This window comes from Otolemur garnettii, unplaced genomic scaffold, assembly GCF_000181295.1.
Source record: "Otolemur garnettii isolate 467f Iridium unplaced genomic scaffold, OtoGar3 scaffold00053, whole genome shotgun sequence".
Taxonomy (NCBI): Eukaryota; Metazoa; Chordata; class Mammalia; order Primates; family Galagidae; genus Otolemur; species Otolemur garnettii.
Window position 1 is genome coordinate 11,283,440 of NW_003852448.1, and position 20,767 is coordinate 11,304,206.

General features: G+C 35.8%; 1 protein-coding gene across 2 annotated transcripts in view; it reads right to left on the reverse strand.

The window, feature by feature from the left end:
• The window catches only part of CNTNAP2 (contactin associated protein like 2), a 1,940,687-nt gene that overhangs the window by 1,307,951 nt on the left and 611,969 nt on the right, over positions 1 to 20,767 (reverse strand). For both annotated transcript variants that reach the window (XM_012806491.1, XM_012806492.1), the window contains one exon: positions 8,195 to 8,388. In XM_012806491.1, the coding sequence (XP_012661945.1) occupies positions 8,195 to 8,388 (194 nt within the window). The remainder of the gene's footprint in view (positions 1 to 8,194; positions 8,389 to 20,767) is intronic.

Below are 20,767 nucleotides of genomic sequence, written 5' to 3' on the forward strand. Positions count from 1 at the left end.
TTTTTATTTGTGTGTTTGCTTATAAGAAAGAGAAAAACATGGTTATTTACATGTGTAGAGTCCCACCCTCCATTCCTATTTAGGGAACAATCCATCTACTTAAAATAATATCTTCCTCTTCCTCTGTGCATGAGAAACTGTTGTATCTACTGAGCCAGTGGTGCTCAGCTCCTCAGGAAAACTTTGCTGGCCATGCCCCTCAACCACTATGAGTGAGGCAGCTTCTACTCACAGAACCCGGGTGAGTGTCTTCGTCAAATAATATGTACTTATACAATATCATTACCATTAGATACCCCCCCCAGAAGACAGTAATAATGTTTATCTCTCGCCCTCAGTGAGAGCCTATCTGCCAAAGCTCACTCTCTATTCCTGAAAAATCTTTCTGTAATTTGTACTGTAAATTCTTATTCTTCTAATTCTCCCTTCTGGTTTAGAGACACATGATCTGATGGTAATTTCTCTGAGAGTTTTTCAAACATCAAAAGCAACAGACACTATTTTTAAGACACAGATGAATTGCCTGTGAATACTGTTAAATGCTGCATTTTAATCCAGCAAGTCTGGGGTGGGGCTCTGACACTCTGCCCGCTGACAAGCCTCTCGTCTACAGACAGTACCAAGCGTAGCTGCGTTCACAGTGGACTCTCATTCTCCCCGCAGGTCTTTATGTTCTTCATGTCTAACAAGAATAGTTAGATTGAGCTGATACTTACACACCTGTTTTAGAGTATGCTTATTCTGCCCTTTTCTATCAGCCTAACAAGGTATTGAGAAATACTGTGGACAAAAATGGGTTATTTATTTTCCTTGATTCCTAAAGTTAATAAAACTGAAAACATTTCCCCTTAGAACTGGAACCAGATAAAGATGTGCTCTTTTCCTACTCCTTTTCAATATAGTGTGGGGTGTCCTCACCCCAGAGAAGAATAGTGGAGGTATCCAAACGAGGAAATAAGAGATTAAACTATAGCTCTTTGGTGATAATATGATTTTATACTTTGAAATCCCCAAGGGCTCAAACATGAGACTCTCGAAAATGATCAAGAAATATAGTAACTTTTCAGGATATAAAATCAACATTCACAAAACAGTAGCCTTTGTATACACCAGCAACAATTAAGCCGAGAATGCCCTTCACAGTAGCACCAAAGAAAACAAAATACCTTGGAATATTCTTAAAAGATATGAAGGATCACTACAGAGACCACTACAAAACTGAGAAAAGGGATAGGGGAGATTTTTTTTTTTTTTTGATAGGGGAGATTGTTAACCGATGGAAGAATATACACTTCTCATGTCTGGGAAGAATCAACATTGCTAAAATGTCTATTCTGTGCATTACCTACTATTCTTAAAAAGGGTGGGATTGCAAACTAATACAACCTCTATAATATGGAGAATCCTCAAAGAGCTAAAAGTAAACCTTCCATTTGATCCCACAATCCCAGTACTAGGTGATTTTTTTCTTCTATAGAGAAGAAAAAAAATTATTTTGCCATAAGCAAATTTGCGCTAGAATGTTTATTGCGGCTCAAGTTATAAGTGCCAAGACATGGAATCAACCCAAGTGCCCATCAACACATGAATGGATTAATAAACTGAGGTATGTGTACACCATGGAATACTATTCTGGCATTAAGAAGTGGAGACTTTATGTCTTTTGCATTAGCCTGGATGGAGTTGAAGAATATTCTTCTTAGTAAAGTATCACAAGAATGGAAAAGCAAGTATCCAATATACTCAATACCAACATGAAACCAACAGATGAACAACTACACACCCACACAAGAGAAAAACACAATCAAATTCCAGTGGGAGGGAAGGGGATTGGTAAGCTCTCACCTAATATGCACAGTGTCAGGGTAACCAGCACACCCCCTGGGTGAAGGGCTCAACTATGACTTGAACTTTACCTAACAAACATAAACAATAATCATTTGTAAGCTCATATTAATATGAAATTAAAAAATAAAATAGGAATGGGCAAAATAAAATTGCATTTTTAGCCATTTCAGGATGAGAAGCAAATATAGAATGCAATCCACATGCTAACCCACTAATAGAGAAAAGCTATTATAAAGCAAAAGTAACAAGGCTCTTTTGAATTTTCAAGGACAGACCCAATATCATATATTATGTCACTGCTGCTGGGGATAACAATGTGGGAAATAACTGAGTGACTAATACATTCCAGACATTGTTCTAAGACCTTCATGTGGGTTATTAATGTAATACTTACAGCCTCCCTTAAGGGAAGTACTCTAGAGATAAGTGAGATAGCTACTCTTATTGACCCATTTTACAGATAAGGAAATTTAGGCATACAAAGGTTAAAGCTTCTGCCTGAAATTACACCAATCTGTGTGAATAGAATTACGAAGGCTGGCCTAGCTGGTCTGACTTCGGAATACAACACTGAGTTCCTCATTCCACTGCCTCCCAAAGCCTATGCCCACAGGAGAGGCGTGATTCCCTGTGCTCTATACTTCCCCTAACAGGAATGCTGGTGCCTCTGAGTTACCACCTGAGCAGAGTGGAAACATATATCTTAAATGAGGGAGTTGAATTCTTATTCAAATTATTTGTCCATCTACCAGCACATTATATAAATTTGCAGCCTCATGCAACCTAGATTCAGCCTTGATCTGATAAGAAAAAGTACAGGCATCTCCTTAGAGTCCAAAGTAAAACACCTGAGGATATTAGTGCAAACCATGATGGCCCTTCTTTTAGGTACATATTTAAAGTTAGAAGAATAATTACATAGATCCCCTATGTGTACTTTCATAAATGAAAACCACACTAGACTGTGAAGAATTATACACTGTCATTTTACTGCCTGTAAGGAATCTTAAAAGATGTTTTCTTCTAATAATATATTTTTACCTTCCAAATTTTTAAAAGAAAATTATCACATAAGCATATTATTGAAATGATTCTATAAATGTAGAATTTTTACTCACAAATTGACACAAAGAAGTAGCCTCCTGACCTGTTAAAATGACAATCTCGCAATACAAATGTGTATTTTAAAAGGTGATCAAAATTCACCAGTAAAGGCATTACATTATATGCAAAAGGATCTGGAATATCCACTCAACTTATTAAAATTCATGAGACTTTAAAAATATCATCCAGCCTAAGAGGGGTATAAACAGAAAAATCTATTTCACAGAAATAAGAAGCTTATTCTAAAATCACCCTGGAAATTGTTTTCTTTTATGCATGTCCTGAAGATTTTTACCCCATTATATATCAGAGATCATTTTAGAAAGTGTTTGATACAGATTATTCGGAGGTGTTTTATTTCACAATAAGCTATCTACAAAATTATTTTAAATATGCCTGTCTGATCCTTTACCCAAATAACCGATTGCAGCAACAATGCACACGTGTATAGAAATAAACAGATAGTCTCATAAGTATCGGAGAAAAGAATTTCATTAGTGATACAGAAATTATTATCTGATAGAAGATATAAAGATCAAGTGACAGGGGGATTGTCTTCCTTAGTTTCACATGCAGAAAGAAACTGATTATTTGGAAGAATCAAAGTACAGGATTGAACAGTAAAACAGAGGCATTTACGTTTTACAGTTATAACGGGATCATATTTTTAAGTGATTTGGAAAATGGGTGCAACCACTATAACAAATGTTTGAAAAGATAGGATATAATAATTCATTCATTTCTAAGCAGTGTCCCCTTAAATGGCTCATTGGACACAAGGCCATCAATATGGTAACAAATAATTTGTTACAAGCATCACAATGGCAGCTGGCATAGAGCTGGGTCTTCCAGTCACGGCTCGCTGGCCCGGCCGCACTGCACTCTCTCCCAGGGTATTTATAAATGCTTGCCACGTGTTAATTGACAGCATGACAGAGATTTGCCCACATTCTACCTCCTTCTTTAGGTCACATTTCCTTCCCCTAGGATATTGTCAGACACTTCAATCGCGTATGAGAGTCAAAAGAGGGAAATTGGATCTGGAAAAGATAGTGGGAAATTAAAAAATTCTGATAATTATCATTACGCCCGCTTCTAACTGGAAAGACTCAGTCCACCAGATTTGCAGAATATTTCCAAGACTGACAAAAACACAGGTTTCTACATCTTTATGGCATGCAAATTTCTTTACTTACATAATCTCACTTAAATATCTCAATACATACAATTTCCATTTCTCAGAATAGGAATTTAAGGCACAGAGAAATAAAGTCATATCCCCAAGTTTATTTTTAAAAAAACAAGTACTGAGATACTTTAATTCCTTTTGACTCCACAGTTTGGCTTTCACTTGCCCAACAACTAAAGTAGGCACTAATCTAAAGGGATGTTTTGATAATTTATATTTTATAAATGTCTGTTCATGGGATAATAGTTTAAAAAGAGAGTAGAGAACACATGTCCTTGCTATTGACTTGATATTCAGAAATCAAAAGATTTAATAAATGAATCTGCTAACTACTATATTTAGTTTCTAGATTTCTAGATTTTTCAAATGTTTTAAATTTACTGAAACAAAGTTTTACGTATGTGTATATGTATGTGGGGAAAGCATTTAAGCAGCAAAAAGATCTAGGTTTTTAACAGGTCTCGCAAATAAATATCCTATTTATTATTGCTTAGAGAATATGAACTTATCCTCTATTCTTGGTAAGTACCAAACTTTCATATGTAATTTAGACATATGAAAACAAGTCTGTCCTACAGCATTCACCATCTAATAGAAGCAGGAGGATGGAACCCTAGCTTGATCTTTGCTTACCATTTGCAAAAGGGATCAAAACTAAAAGTTTGATCCCTTTCCATTTTCCAAACACTTAACTGAAAAACATGAGCATTTTTGATCATTAAAAAATTTAAAAAAGAAAAAAAAAAAACGATGTTCACATTACTGATAAATCTGTAGTCTGCTTCTATCCCACAAAATAATAATGTGTGTAAAGAAGACTCTCACTATTAAAACTTCAATTCCCTACTTTGGTTCTGAATATCCGCATTCAACATCCAGTAATTGAATTTCCCAAGCAAAACTGAATGCACCCACTTAGGAAAAATCTGCTGGAATTTTATTTAATGTAAAGCTTAATGGCCTTTCAATAAGAAATGCTTATTCAGAATACTTCCTATCTCTCTACTAGATTATACTTAGGGAACCTGAAAACACCTTCAGAGAAGGATGCAAATTAGAATTTGTAGAATATGTAAATGCAATGGGGAGTTTTTCTTGGCAATTTTACCAATGCACATATTTTTCTTTTGCATTGGAAAAGAAGTTCCAAATAGAAGAAAATGGCATTGTGGATAAAGTATAAAGGATTCTATTATGTTCAGTATTACCAAAAGGAATGGAATATTTGACTAAACACATGTAGCAAATCACATCCTTGAATATTAAATACTCAGACAAATCATTCTTTAGAAATCTTTTCAAGACCCATTTTTTTCCATAATTAACATTCGTGATTTTAGAATTTTCTGAAACTACTATAAATGCTCACTTATATGAATTTCTCTTTGTTTATTTTATGTCTTATTCAATAGTCATAAAATAACTGTAGACATTTATGGAATGTTATAATGACATTAGTCCAGTTGTTTTTTCTTCCCCAACTGCTATAGAAAAAAAATGACATTAAAAAATATGTTCAGGTGATTAAATTAACATTAACATACACACTTCTCAGGTAACTGATCAATATAGAAATGGATAGATATCAAAAGTATATGAAACTTTATATGTTATGAGAAGTTGTCCATCTAAAAGCTATCCAGTATTATCTGTATCAGAACTGTCTTTTAAGTCCAACATACATAATGTTAAGTAGTGGTGGATTAAAAATCTAATATTTAATTTCCATTTTTAATAAACTTAAGCCCCCAAAGTACTTTTTGTTGATGTAAATGCTAAATTTTAATCACTTAATGCATGTTAAGATATAAGCTCAAAAGTACTCAGGAATTTTTATAAGTCAATGAACTTTATCTCTTTTAGAATACATTAAAATAAAGGACTACTTCTTACATTAGGAAGGCTTAAAATATTTCTTCCATGGATAATTAAAATAATTCAATCATTATTTTTCAGGCTTATTGGCTCTTAAATATATTTTGCAATATTTAGATTGTGTTTCCAACTTGTTTTGATTTTTGAAATGTTATAATTACCACAGTGCAGTTTCTTCTAGAAATAATCACTCATCAGCCATCACATTTTTAAAAAGAAACATGAGTTTTGAAAGGAATACACAAAAGGAACAGCATGTAGAAGACGATGGAAATTAGCCATTTATCACCATAAGAGAACGTCGAAGGCCTTGTGTGTAGTAGACCCAGCTTATCTTCAGATTTGTAGCACCTTGGATTTCACTACCTGACAGCCTGATCTCCCTGATTCAACCATTATATTCCACATAACACCAGAAGTTCAAGTCACCATAAATAAGTTTACCCTCTTTTGCCCTTCCAACTTAAGTTTCTGCATTGAGTCATTCTTAGATTACCTGCAACTGTTAAGCATCTGATAAATAAGCTCAAGCGCTTTTCAGCAGCCATCATTATTACTGTCTTAGTATATCATGATAGGAGGACTTTTGAACACGCTCTTAATTTTGAGATAAAGACTTGCAAAGACAGAATGTGAACAATAGTTTGTTTTGACTTGTAGTCTCTCAAATAATTTTATCAACATGCTAATTTGATCTTAGGTTAGAAACAGCAGAGACAATAATGAGTATCTTGTTAGAAGAGTGTGATCTAAACCTTAATTGTTTAATCTCAGTTGGTACTTGGTCTGTCTCTCTCTCTCTGCTAATATTTTAAGAAAGCCCCTTTATAATTTTCTATTTACTATTATTTTTCTCAATAAACCTCATCTATCCCCATCCTATCTGTATACTGAAGACCTCTCACTTTTCGCTATACATTAAATATAAAATATGCCTCTTACTTTTCGCTATACATTAAAATCACCTGAAGAGCTTTAAAATCTCAAAATCCAGGTTGCCCCTCAGCTAAATCCAAAGCTTAGACATGGGCATTTATATATTTTAAACCTCTTTAGGTGATTCCAATGTGTGTCCAGGCTTAAGAATCACGTTTCTATAAGTTATGGGTGAGGCTTTGAATTATCTTAATGGCAAAAGGAAGACTTTCCATTAAGAGGCAACTTTTCACTCTACAAACATACATTCTAATATGGAAATATTCTTGCTATATAACTATGACTTGAAGGGAGTGATTTCTAAAGAACTACTCTGGAAGACACATGATTTGCTCACAGAACATTTTATCTTTGTTTCAACTGATAGTTACTATCACTAACTACTACAGTGGAGAGGAATATCCACTCTAGCTAAAAAATTTAAATCCTGTCTACTTAAAAAATTACTTAGGGACTTTTAAAATATAAATTTTCCCAGAGTTATCTCTAATCAGGTTGAAAATATCAAAACTCTACTCAATACTATTAAGGACACAATGTAAAAAATAAATCATTTCTTGTTCTTCCTCCCTTCTCCCCCTCTTCAATTCCTCTTTTCCTTCATCCTCATTTTCTTTTTCCTCTTAATCTCCTTGTTTAATATTGATAATTTTACTTGATTTCAGTTATGGCTGCCTTTTAAAATTATTAAACTAAAATAAAACCCTTGAATTTCAGTATCATATAATTTATTCAAATTGCCATGTGGTGAACATTTGATTGAATATATACACTTTTCAATTTAATTATTATACTTTAAGAGAAAAAAAGTTAACCTTTATGTTCTTCTCTCATAATGAAAGAATAAAGTGAATATAGACCTGATATAAGGGATTAAAATACCATTATAATATGAACATTTCTTTTCTTATCATAGATCAGTTCTTCTTCTCTAAATTATTTTCCACATAATGTTAATGTTTTATTCCAATTTAAATTCTCTGCCTTCAGAAGAATTATCATATCATTCATTATAATTTCTATGCATCTGATTTTGATGTTATTGGTCTGGGTGTGCCTTGCATCCATATGCTTTGAAACTTTCTCAGGTGAGTCAAATACACAGCCTAGATTAAAACCATTGTCCTAATCATTGGCTGTTTTTCAACAGATAGATATCAACAATTATATACAGCTCAGTCAATCTTCGCTATTGTCAAATATCTGCAAGCCAATTCTATGTCTTAACATGTTTTCACTTACCCAGATATTCCCATCTTGGTGATAGGGTTTCCAATTTCTCCCAGTGTCACTGTAGAGCATCCGGTATTGGGTCACCCAATCTGAGCTGCTGTATCTCCCTTGAGTTGCAATGGCACTGATCTGCTTCCGATTACCAAAGTCAACCTGAAGCCATTGATAATGGTCACTGTCTGATGGAGACCATCCCCCAGCTCCTGAAGAAAGCAGAGGCAAGAGGGATAAATGGATATTTAAATCTGAACTTTTACAATTGACAATGGATGATTCTACATCTCTTAATTGGCTTTGGCAGTGCTATATTTCACAGATATCTTATGAAATGTCCTTTGTAGATGCCACTGGGACTTCAACTAATATTCTTCCAGCTGGGTAACATTGATTCTTTAACCTCTTTATGGTGTAATTATGTGCTCATTTTCTCCTGAGCAAATGTCTTCATAATTTCTCAATTAGATCTTATTAGTACATGTCAAGGTCTAATTGGCTGAAAGTTGATCAATTTACCATGAACTCTTCAGCTAAAATCACAAGGAAAAAATATGCAACTATCTAATTTATTTTTCTTCATATAAGCTATTTTCTTTTAGTAAATTATAAATGAAACCAAAACTAATTATACATAACTCCAAAATGTAGTTTGCCATCAAAAGTGCAGAGGTTGAAGAATATTAGTACTTCTTAAGATGAGGTTTAATCATACATTAAATCCGTCTACTCATGAAATTTAAGATATAGAAGAAATTAAGCAATATGTTGGCAATTATCAGTATATATTAATATGTAATGTCTCTCAATAACCATATTCCTAAGAAAATAATTTGAGCTACTAAACAAAGTTAAACCCTTTTTGGTAAAATAAAAGATTCTTGAAAATAGCAAGAATCTATAAACATTTGTTAGAAGAAAGACACCAATGAGAACAAAGAGACTCAATTTGTAGTGATATTTAGAATCACAACAGTTGCACCCAAAGTGAGTTACAGAAAATATGACATAATTCTTGGTGCTAAGAAGCACTATGATTTTGGGGGGAGTGAGTTCAGCTACTACAGGGAGTGAATGATATAAAAAATTCAATAAATAATCCAATGTACAGTACATCAAAATATGGGCACCACTTTTAGACAAGGAATATAAAAGCTAATGGAATAATTTATTCTCTGAGGACTGTGAGAGTAAAAGTCACTTTTTAATCACCACAGAAATATTTGACTATATTTACCTGGCTTATTTTTGCTTAAAGGTATAATGGAATAGCTCTTTAAATAACTTTAAACCTAAAAATTATATAAAATAACTGTTTTAGGGACTGGACAATAGGCATTACAGAACCTTGATTTGAAACAAAGATAAACAAATAAGTTGAACACTGCCAAATTCCTGGCCATCTGCTGTTTTACTTTCAAGACCATGGCACATGGAAGAAGATTCCAAACACAGCATAGTATAATCACTGAGATGGAGACAGATCAGAATTCAAAGCTACTGAGAAAACTGGAATTTGTAGGACATAGTCCCAGAGAGAAGGTAATGGTGTAGAGAAAGAACTCTGGAAATCCACATGGGGATTACCAATGAGTCTCTAGGAGCTAGACTTGGATCAACAAGGTATATTTGTAGATTAAGACTTCACAACATCAATTAAAGGAGTTCTGAAATAAAAAACAACTAGAGATTGCACAGTGCTGAAAGATACTTTAGTTCAGACTAGACAAGTTTAAGATATCTTCTTGAACAACCCCAGGCATTCAGTGCACATCCCAAGAAAGACCATGCATTAGAAGGAGGACAATTTAGTCCTAAAATAGGGCTACTCTGTACATACCTCACCAAAGGTTACTCAAAAATACTACTCTGGCCCACAAATAAATTAATTCCTTTCTTGAACAAAACTGAATACTCCATTAGGAAAGGCAATGAAAGTGTAGAACTGAACAATACATCCATAATTTCCAGTATAAAATTAAAAATATACATTCTTTTGAGAAGAGAATAGACTCTCAGCCAGATATAAAAATCACTGAAAGGAAATAGCCTAAAAATAAAGAGATAATGAAGACCAGAATTTTAGAAAGCACTTATTAATTAGTTCTTTCATTTAAAAGAAAACATAAAAATTGGATAAACAAATCTAAAATCTTGATGGAAAATGACAAAAGAAAACAAAATAGCAATTTTAGAACTTAGAATTTTGGTTGTTAGAATTCTAAGAACATCTGGGGGGAAAAAATGAGTGGAGAGGCTTAAGAGCAGATTAGACCCAGAAGAAAACATCAGTGTACTAAGATGTAGGGCGATAAACCATCCAAATTGAATCTCAGAGAGAAACACAAGGCTTAAAAAATGAACAGCACTACAGTAAGCTGTAGGATTCTAATAACTGCCCTAGCAATCATGTGAATGGAGGTCTACATACAGAGAAGGTAGAGATTGGGGAAGAAAAAAGCTGCATATGTAGAAATTGTGGTTGAAAAATATAAACCCATATATTTGAGAAATTCATTGATTTCCAACCAGGATAGACAAACAGAAAAATATAACAAGGCACATTACAATCATTTGCTGAAAAAATGGTGCTGTTGAAACTCAGAAAACAATATTCCAAATGAAGACCTCAGAAGCAAAAGTTTTCCTTGGACCTTTCTCTGTTCCCTTGCCTCTCAGCCCCATTCTCCCTTGAGAAGAGCCATGGAATCTATGATGTTTCTTCTCTAAGGCAATTCACAGAAATGAGAACGCTCACTCACCAAAACCATCCATAAAAATCTAAAAATATTACTCTAAAATTTCCTCCGGTTTTCTATGTAAAACCTGTGTATAAAACATTATCTGACATAGCTTGTTTATTGTGGGTCATGAGACCTCCATTCCAGGGAAAGTCTTGTCCCAGACCCAGAAGAAAGGAATGCATGCTCAGAGATGCCGAGAAGAACCTAGACAAACAAGGCTTGCTGGGTTTCTCCACTCCTTAGATCACACCCTTTTTGTCCAATCATATTTTGGCAATTCATATTTTGTTGAACCTAAGCAGATAATTTCTCTTGTATCCTTGGGTCTTCATTCTGAAGGCTCCCATAGATATGTGGAATAAATTTGTATGACTTTTCTCCTATTAATATGTCTCTTGTTGGCAATTTTTAGCAAATTTTCAGAGGCTAAAGTGGAAACTTTCTCTCGGTCCCAACAATGATAACCAGAAATTCTTTTTTACTATTTTTTTTTTTTTTTTTGGTTGGGGCTGGTTTGAACCCACCACCTCTGGCATATGGGGCCGGTGCCCTACCCTTTTGAGTCACAGGCACCGCCCTGATAAGCAGAAATTCTTAATAGCCACATGGTAGTAACTTTTCAACAGACATAATGCAAGCCAAAAGACAATGGAATGGAACATACCTAACACAATAAAAAGGAAAAAAAGCTATCAACTTAAAATTCAACAAAATTATTCTTAATAAATCAAAGTATATTACACATGAAGTGATATTATTTGAAAGTAGAAAACCATAGATTGAAGGGTAGAAAACTTTTGTAAAAGGCTAACTACTAAATATTTGAGACTTTGCAGACCATCCTATCTCTGTTATAACTACCAAATTCTGTAGCATGAAGCACCCATAGATATACTCAAACAAGTGTGTGCCCGTGTTACGATAAAGCATTATTACTAAAAACTGGTAGCAAGATAGAGAATTGTAGTTTATCAGTACAGATCAACTGTTAAAAAATACAAATTTTATATCTATCCATTTCACTGCATCTAAATTATATTTTAAGAAAGATTTAGAAAAGTTTTCAACATATACTGTATGTGTGTGCTACATACATACGAACTACATAATAACCAGTTCATCTCCAGCCTCATAGCATTAGTACACACTTTAACAAGCATAATCTTTCTAAAATGCAAATTGTATTATATTTAATCCTTGCTCAATATCTTTCTATTTATCCTCATTGCCTCCAGAAAGAAGCTGCTCACACCTTCCTTCAAAACAAATTCTAGAAATATACCCTCCATACTATGCCTTCGCTCTCAAGTGGGCCTGGTAAACTTTTATTTTTTGTCCATGTTTCTGTATACTATACCCACTGCAAATATAATCTCCTGTACTCAACGCTGTGATGTGCTGTTGAAGAAATCTCATTCACTCAGCCAACTGGAACATAGCAGCAAACAGACAGTAATCTGCTGTCGTTTTCCTTCAGAAATTTTCTGAGTTAAAAACAGTCACTTTACCCAAGATCACACCCATTTGGGGAGTTCTGCAAATGTAATGATTAGTCACTGTAGGACCATGGAGAACCAGCACCCTGCCCCACCTGTGGAAATCAAGAGTGTCTTCACAGTCTCAGGAGCTCCCTGAGGCACTGATTGAGACTCCTGTGAGGTTGCATCACACCTAAAATCTCGCTCTACTTTCTTCTCTGTTCCTTTCCCTTCCATAGGTTTTCATCACAAAACACTCCCTAATTAACTTCCTGCATATTATTCCCCATCAGAATTTTTATACTGGAGAATCCGCTTGCATTACCTCCTTGCGACCACTTTGCTGAGAATCTGCTCACTGACAATGAGTTAGTTGCACCTGCTTCTTAATTTTGTGTGTAAATTCTATGCTGCCCTTTTCTGTGTTGTAGTTAATATTCCCTATGGACATATATCATCCATGTGCATATTGTATCTAGAATTCTGTAAATGTTTGGAGGCGATGTAAGTTAATTTTTAAGATAATGTATACTCAGTCATCAAGAGCTTATATATAGTCTTTTTACTGTTCTAAACCGTGAAGAAATGTTATAGTCAATTGTATATAAAGTTCTGTCCATCTGTTACCCAGAGCAACAGGGTGATTTGGCAAACTAAGCCAACAAGGCTTTAATACAATAAAGGAAGAAGCAGAAATAAAATCAGTCGATTCAGTTGATTGGAAATTTCAACTATTTGTTAAGTGTTTTTCTAATGACTATTCCAGAATAATTTTCTTATGTTACCCCTTTTTTGGCATTATAATTTTTCAACAAGCAATCAACATATGGTTACTTAATCCAATTTATTTCACTACTTTTAATACAATAGAACTTATTGTCAACGAAAAGCAAAAATCTAAAAGCAGGGAAAATATAAGAAAAGTTTGTTCCTTAGCAGAGGTGTACGTGCAGAGAACACTGCAGTGATTAACCTCAAAGGAGGGCAAAAGTCAGGCTTTCATGAGGAACATGGTAAAACGATCGATGAAAGGTTTCCTGTCTCTCTTTGATCTATCAAGCAATGCAATTTGGGGAAGTTGATTACTTTGTTTACTTGGCTTGTGAAATGTGTAACCTCTATTGATCCAAAGATTAAGAAAGATACCTCTTTCATCACAAAAACCTCTGAAAAATGGTGTACAGGAAGGCAAAATGTGTTGTAGTCGCTCAAAGCCACTGAGTGGAAGCTGAAGAGGAAATAGAGGAAGTCGATACACTGAATAGTCATAAACTCTTTAGTTTCTAAAGATACTTAAGAACCCTTACAATAACTCTTATCTAGGGATAACAGAGCCAAAAATATCTAGTAAGTGACCAAGACATCGTTGGAGTAATTTGAAGATGGATGCTTGCTACAGACCTCTCACTATTCCCTAAACAGTAGGTACACTGTATTTTACTCTCCTGTTTTCTCCTTCTTTCTCCTCCTCCTTTTTCCCTTTTTTACATGTGCCAGGATCCCACGCTGGGGGCAGAGTAAAGAAAAGTAAAGTTAAAAGCGGTGAGAAATAGAGACGAGACATGCAGAACAGAGTTTCCAACGGTAGGAAACACAGGGGACCACCCCTAGCTTGTGGGGTTCCAGCAAGTGGCCCTGAGGATTTGTTCCACTCAGCTTTTATTGAAGGCTATTATTTCATTTAGCCCAGGGGTAAGCTGCGGAAGGGAACAAACATCAGAAGTTTCTCTGAGTAAGCGTGTTAGTTCTTACTCTGTCTATCATCATTAATTGTAAGGTCTGAGCAGCCTTGAGAAATCTGCAACATGAGCTTTGTGTGGGGTCAGCCTCCTGTCTGTGGTCACACACACAGATTCCTTAGGGAGGTTAATCCTCTTTAATTGTCTATGGAGCAGACACCACAACAGCATCAGTCTCCTCTGAAGAATCAGTGAACAGAGGAATTTTCCTCTGATCTCCTATTCAAAGACGTCTTCCTCTGAGATTAGGGTACAAACCCTCCTGCCCATATTTTAGGGCCTGTGCTGTTCCCTGGATCTCTGTCCTGGCCATAATACAAACCCTTACAATGAGTATTTGCTTTAACTGTTGACTGTGCAAGGGACAGCCTGGTTACTGTCTCCCCCCCACCCCCCTACCAGCCAGACCTTGCACATAGCTTTGTCTATGCCATTGTTTTTCATAGTGTTTACAGACCCAGCTGGGGTGTTTGCAAGCTGTATCCCTTACAGGCTGGCTTCTAGTATAAGCAGGAACTGCTCAGATAAGTAATTAGGCTGCTGGTTTAAAAGTAAACTAGCTAAACTGTTTTATTCCACCTTGTTCAGCTTATTTCTCTGTTTTCCCCTTTTTCTGGGGGTGTTTTCCCTTACCAAGAATGGGGTCTTTAGTCCCAGTTCTCCCTGAAACATGCTCTCTCTCTTTCTCACATATACACAAAGCTCTCACATATACACACGTGTGAGCATGTGTTTGTGTGTATATACTGTAAAGACACACAGTGCTTGTCTTCTAGATGTCCATTCCATTTGCATTCCTAGGGTGATAAGTTAGAGAACTTGAAGAAATAGGTGAAGCTAGTACTCTGAATAGGTAAACTAGAACCCTGAACAAATCACACGGTTATTTTTTGCTTTGTAACTTGTAGATCACTAAGTATGAAAGAAGAAGAACTTAGTGGGTGGTTTGAGAGAGGTCATAGAGCTTCTTTTCCGATGACAAATGGCTTCTGAATAAATATGACACTCAAGTTGGTTGTTGTACCACCACCAGAGACTATAACCTTAGGTTCCAATTTAGAAGAAAATATTGAAAAAAATTTTCAATTAAGGATAGAACTACCTTTAATAACTGGCTGAGAAATATGTATCAGATGAAAGAATAAATTGAAAAGGAGACTCCAGGCAAGATTGCATTATGAGTTCGGGTTTTGAGCCTCCTTCTGCTTCAAATATATAGTATTTTTTTTTTGATAAGATAGATAAAAAGGAAATTGAAAAGACATAGCTGGTATCAAAAATAAGATAAGCATCTCCATGCACAAGAAATGCAACTAACAGGCAAAGCAATGCCCAGGGTTGAAACTGAGGACTGCTAGAGTCCAGGGTGTCTTGGGACAACTAGACAGAGGTGGGCACTTGGCTCCTATGGGATATTGATGAATGTAAATACCCTGTGTGTATCAGGGATGGGAAGTTTTGGTCATGGCTGCAAACCAAGACTGGTTCAGTGCTAACTCATTCATGGAAAGAGTCTGAAAATAATGTTTACTCACTTGGAGATATAGCTTGTGTGACACTGCATGCTCAAAGAGGTTGAAAAATGGGCACATCTGAGCTGAGTGATGGTACATGGTGGCTGGGCAGCTAGACCCCTGATTGCCTTGGGGCCAGCAACGTCAGTTATGATTTTAGACTAGGAATGATGGGACCCTAAGTAGAAAGAGTCACAAAATGATACAGGTAGAAGGAAGAAGTTGAGAGAAGAGAGAGAGAGACTGGCTGGCTGTCGAGAAGGACATTCAATCAGGATTTCAAATATTAGGCAAGAAAACAAATGCACAGCATCAAGAAAGTTATAAATTAAATAAAAATTAACTCCGTATGTAATCACATTTGAGGGCTGATAGAAATAAATAGGTTTGATCTTCTAAAAATAAAGTAGGCAATGCTGTCCACTAAAAATAGCAGTAATTATCAGATAGAACAGGAAGAAATAGTTATAAAACATTAATAGACAGATACTAAAAAAATAATAAAGTGACTTAGGAAATGCAAAATTTAGTCACTCATAGGACAAATAAACTCATTGGAGAGATAGCCACCAATTATATATAATTTAAAAAACAATTAGCTAAAACATAATATTGAAGGAGTCATTCAAAATTCAACATGGAAATACAAGAATATGTTAGAGTTGGCAGGAATTAAATTTACTCTCCCACCTGGACCAACCAAAGGAAGACAGTACCTGAAACAGTTTCCAGACATAAGATACCAGGCAATGAAGGCTATGATTCCTTTTTTTTTTTTTTTTTTTTTTTTTTGGAGACAGAGTCTCACTTTGTCGCCCTTGGTAGACTGCCTTGGACTCTTAGCTCACAGCAACCTCAAACTCCTGGGTTCAAGTAATCCTCTTGCTTCAGCCTCCCAAGTAGCTGGGACTGCAGGCACCGTCACAGCACCTGGCTATTTTTTGGAAGATGATGAGATCTCCCTCTGGCTCAGGCTGGTCTCCAATCTGTAAACTCAGGCAGTCCACCCACCTCGGCCTCCCAAGTGCTGGGATTACAGGCGTGAGCTACCGCGCCCAGTCCAGCTTCTTATCTTGAGAGAGCTTTCATGCTAAGATATAGGAAAGAACCCAGGTAGAATTGGTGGAATCCCTGAGTTGAGGTGATGCAGCTCAGAGCTGGAGAGACCCAGGCAGCCTAAGTTAACAGCGAAGGAAAGAGCTGCTCAGTGGGATGACTCTAAACATCCAGTAGGGGGCCCTCATGAGTGTTCAACAGCATATTAACACCTGTCAACAAATGCCCAGGGGTGGGGAAAGGCCCATCCGAATCCCGGGGCTAGTGGTGTGCTCCGCTTACCAGATGATTCCCACAGCTCCATCCCCGGCTTTCCCCCAAAGGAGACAAAGCACATGAGTAGACATATTCTTGTAACAAGTGTTCATGGAAGCTTTATTTGTAATATCTATTAACAGATAGGTAAATAAACCAATTTTTATTTTAATATATCCGTGCAAGGGAATACTGCTCAGCAATGAAAATGAATGAGCATTTATACATACCCTCGACAGCACTGAATCCCAAAATGATTTTACTGAGTGAGACTGGCCAGAAAAAAAAGTGCATTCTGTACAATCACATATAAAATTCTAGGAAACGTAAATATATAGAAACAAGAGCAGATCACTAAGGATCTGCCTTAGGATGGGGGCCAGGAGAGGATTAATAAGGATCTGCCTGAGGATAGGGCCAAGAGCAGATCAATAAGGACCTACCTATGATGGGGGCCAAGAGCAGATCAGTAAGGATCTGCCTGAGGTTGGGGGCCAAGAAGGGTGGGAAAAGGGTTACAAAGCACACAGGGAAAACTTCCAGGAGTGGAAGTTTCATGGATATGTTCATTATTTCAATTGTGGTGATGCTTTCATGGGTGTAAACACAGGTATATTAAAAATACCAAGGTGTACAAGTTAAATTTGTATTTATTAATGTTTATCAATTATATATCAATAAAGCTATTAACGTTTTTAGGAGCTAACAGGGGGATAAACTTCAGGTTTCAAAGATAAGGCTAAGAGAATTTACACACAAAACGAACCAAAGAATGTAAATATTAAAAGAAATAATAAACTTTTTTTCAAAATTAAAAAGGAAAGACTTGCCTCCTTGAATTGAAAAGGGCCTTCTGAACAGAACTGAGAGGAAGAACTGAGCATATTATGTGAAGGGTTTTAGGATGTGCGATTGACGGTCAAAAAGAATAAGGTTGATGAAATGTGACATATAAAAAAAAGTGTAAGCATACAATAGAGAACTGTATCATTTATAAAGAAAAAATAGTAGAGGTCTTCAGACTTGCTAAAAAGAGTTTGATAATAAGGTCAGATTCTATTTACAGTGGGGAATATCAGTGGCAAGGAAGGACTTACGTGAAGTTGAACAATCAGGCTTCAATGAAATGTAGACACTTGTGGATTGGGGGAGACTGAGAAGAAAAACATATCCATTAGCTCACATCTGTCAGGAGTTAAAGAAGAAAAAAATGGGGCCAGGGGGGTGGCACCTGTGGCTCAAAGGAGTAGGGCTCCAGACCTATGTGCCAGAGGTGGTGGGTTCAAACCCAGCTCCAGCCAAAACTGAAAAAAAAAAAAAAAAAAATAGGCCCAGGCACGTGGCTCATGTCGGTAATCCCAGCACCCTGGGAAGCCAAGGTGAGAGAATCCCTTGAGTTCAGGATTTGGAGAACAGCCTGAGCAAGAGTGAGACCCCTTCTCTACTCAAAAATAGAAAAATTAGCTGGGGATCATGGCATGTTCCTATACTCCCTGCTACTTGGGGGGCTGAAACCAGAGGATATCTTTGAAGCCAAGGATTTGAGGTTGCTGTGAGCTAGGCTGACTCCTCGGCACTCTAGCCTGGGGTAACAAACTGAGACTCCATCAGAAAAGAAGAAGGAAAAGAGAAGGAGGAAGAAGAAGAAAAACAGGTGGGGTAGTTATTCCTGAAATTTGAGTTAATTAATGCTTACATGAAATAATGTTAAAACATAAGAATAATGAAAGCCTTATTTAAGGCAAAACCCAAGAAAGAACAGGTTATATTATCAGCCATACAACTGTTTCTCTTCTATTTCTACTATCAAAAAAATAAAAAAAAAATACTTTTTCATATCATTCTGGGAGTAGCAAAACTAACAGCTGAGTACTGGGAATTATCTCCTGAGACAAGTTAGGACACAGAAAGAGAGACAAAACTGCTTAACTTTTTGAGGCATTCAGATTCAGATTATCTCCCAAAGGACTGGCATTATTCGTAAATGTAACTTAGCTTCCTTGAATATTTATCAAAGGAGTTGACAGAAAAGGTAGGCAAAAACAAAAAGTAAATTCTAAAAGTGAGGGAACCGGTAAGTCTAGGAAACAGGTAAGAGAGCTCTTAGTCAAAATCTCACATATGAGTTGGGAATATTACGGGAAAAACACTACATGGGGAGCTGTCAATAGCAGAAGTGGTGTTGGTGGGTTCTAAGACATTCCTTCTTTTTCAAATCAAGTTCTTATTTAATAGAACTTAATAAATTCCTGATATACCTCAAAATTTAATTATAGAAAAGCATTTGGCAAAATCTTTGACAAATATAAAATGGTAAAATGTGGGCTGGGTGAGAAGAGTTTTGGGTAAATTAGAAAATGGTTAATAGCCATGCCCCAAATTTGTTGATTAATGCTGATGTCAGCTTGAAGGGCCCCTATGACGTGCCACAGGGTTTCACTCTGTGTACCGTCATTTTTAGTATCTATTTTATCTAAGGCACACTTATGAAATTCATCAATTACATACAGCTGGAAAAGAAACCTAACAGGACAACTAACTGAATTATGATTTAAAAAGTTCTTGATGGGATAAAAATATGAATCTATACAGACACAATTTATTTTAACATCAATGATAAGCTTGAAGAAATAAACTGTCAACTTTACAATTAAAGGTGTATAATGCTTAGAATACACAGCACATATATATTAGTACATATATTACGTATGTATACACAAAAATATAGGTAGAAAAATGAACAAATCACAAGCATCTAGATAGTATTACGAATAATCACAAAAACAGCATAACCAGATCTATAAAGAAATCACTGCCAGCAATCCAAAAGCTCGCCTGTTTCCTTTCCCAAATGGCCACCCCTTTCCTCCCCAGACACCTGCCCAGAGACTCGTTGGCGTGGTTGCATTTAGCAGTAGACCGGTCATTTTCTTCACTGCCTAATTTTACATTGTATACTATGCTTTTATCCAATGTTGGACATGAGAATTTTTCCAATTTGGAGCTATTACAAATAGTGCTTCTATCAACATTCTTATTCATATTTTGAGCACCTAAATATGCATTTATTTGGGGTATGAAACCAAGAGAAGAACTGTGCACACACTATAGTCAATTGTATTCGTCCTCCATAACCCCCTTTACATCCCTCATTATGTTATGAAAGTTTTTGTTGTTCTGCATTCTTGCCAAAACTGGGTATTACACTAGCTCTCTCTCTCTCTCTCTCTCTCTCTCTCACATACACACACACTTTCTCTCTGTCTCAAGTTTAGTTTATACATTCTGGCTCATTGTGGGATTAATTTTCATTTTCCTGGTAATTATCATTATTCTGTTGATACCTAAACATATTAAAGCTAGCTACTGAGTACCTAAGTATTACTGATATTGGAATAAATAGATCAAATAACAAAATATATAGATATATATGTTCCTGAAACAAACCTACATATAGATAATGTGCATGTTAGCACTTGATTTATGACAATGGTAGCATAGCAACATCGTAGACACTGGGGAATTGTTTCAGTAACACATTCAAGGTCACTTGTACATGGGAAAAATCTAAATGTGGCTCATCTCTATATCATACTCAAAAATCGAGTTCAAAATGTGTAGATCAAACAGCAAAACATAGAACATTAGAATTTCTAAAGATAACACAGGGAAATCGCATCATATTTTTGTGGTTAGGAAAGATGTCTTAAACAGGATTCAAAAGACACTTACTATTCAGGAAAAGATAGATAAATTAGATTATATTAAAATTTAGGTGTTACTGATTATCAAAAGGCATTAA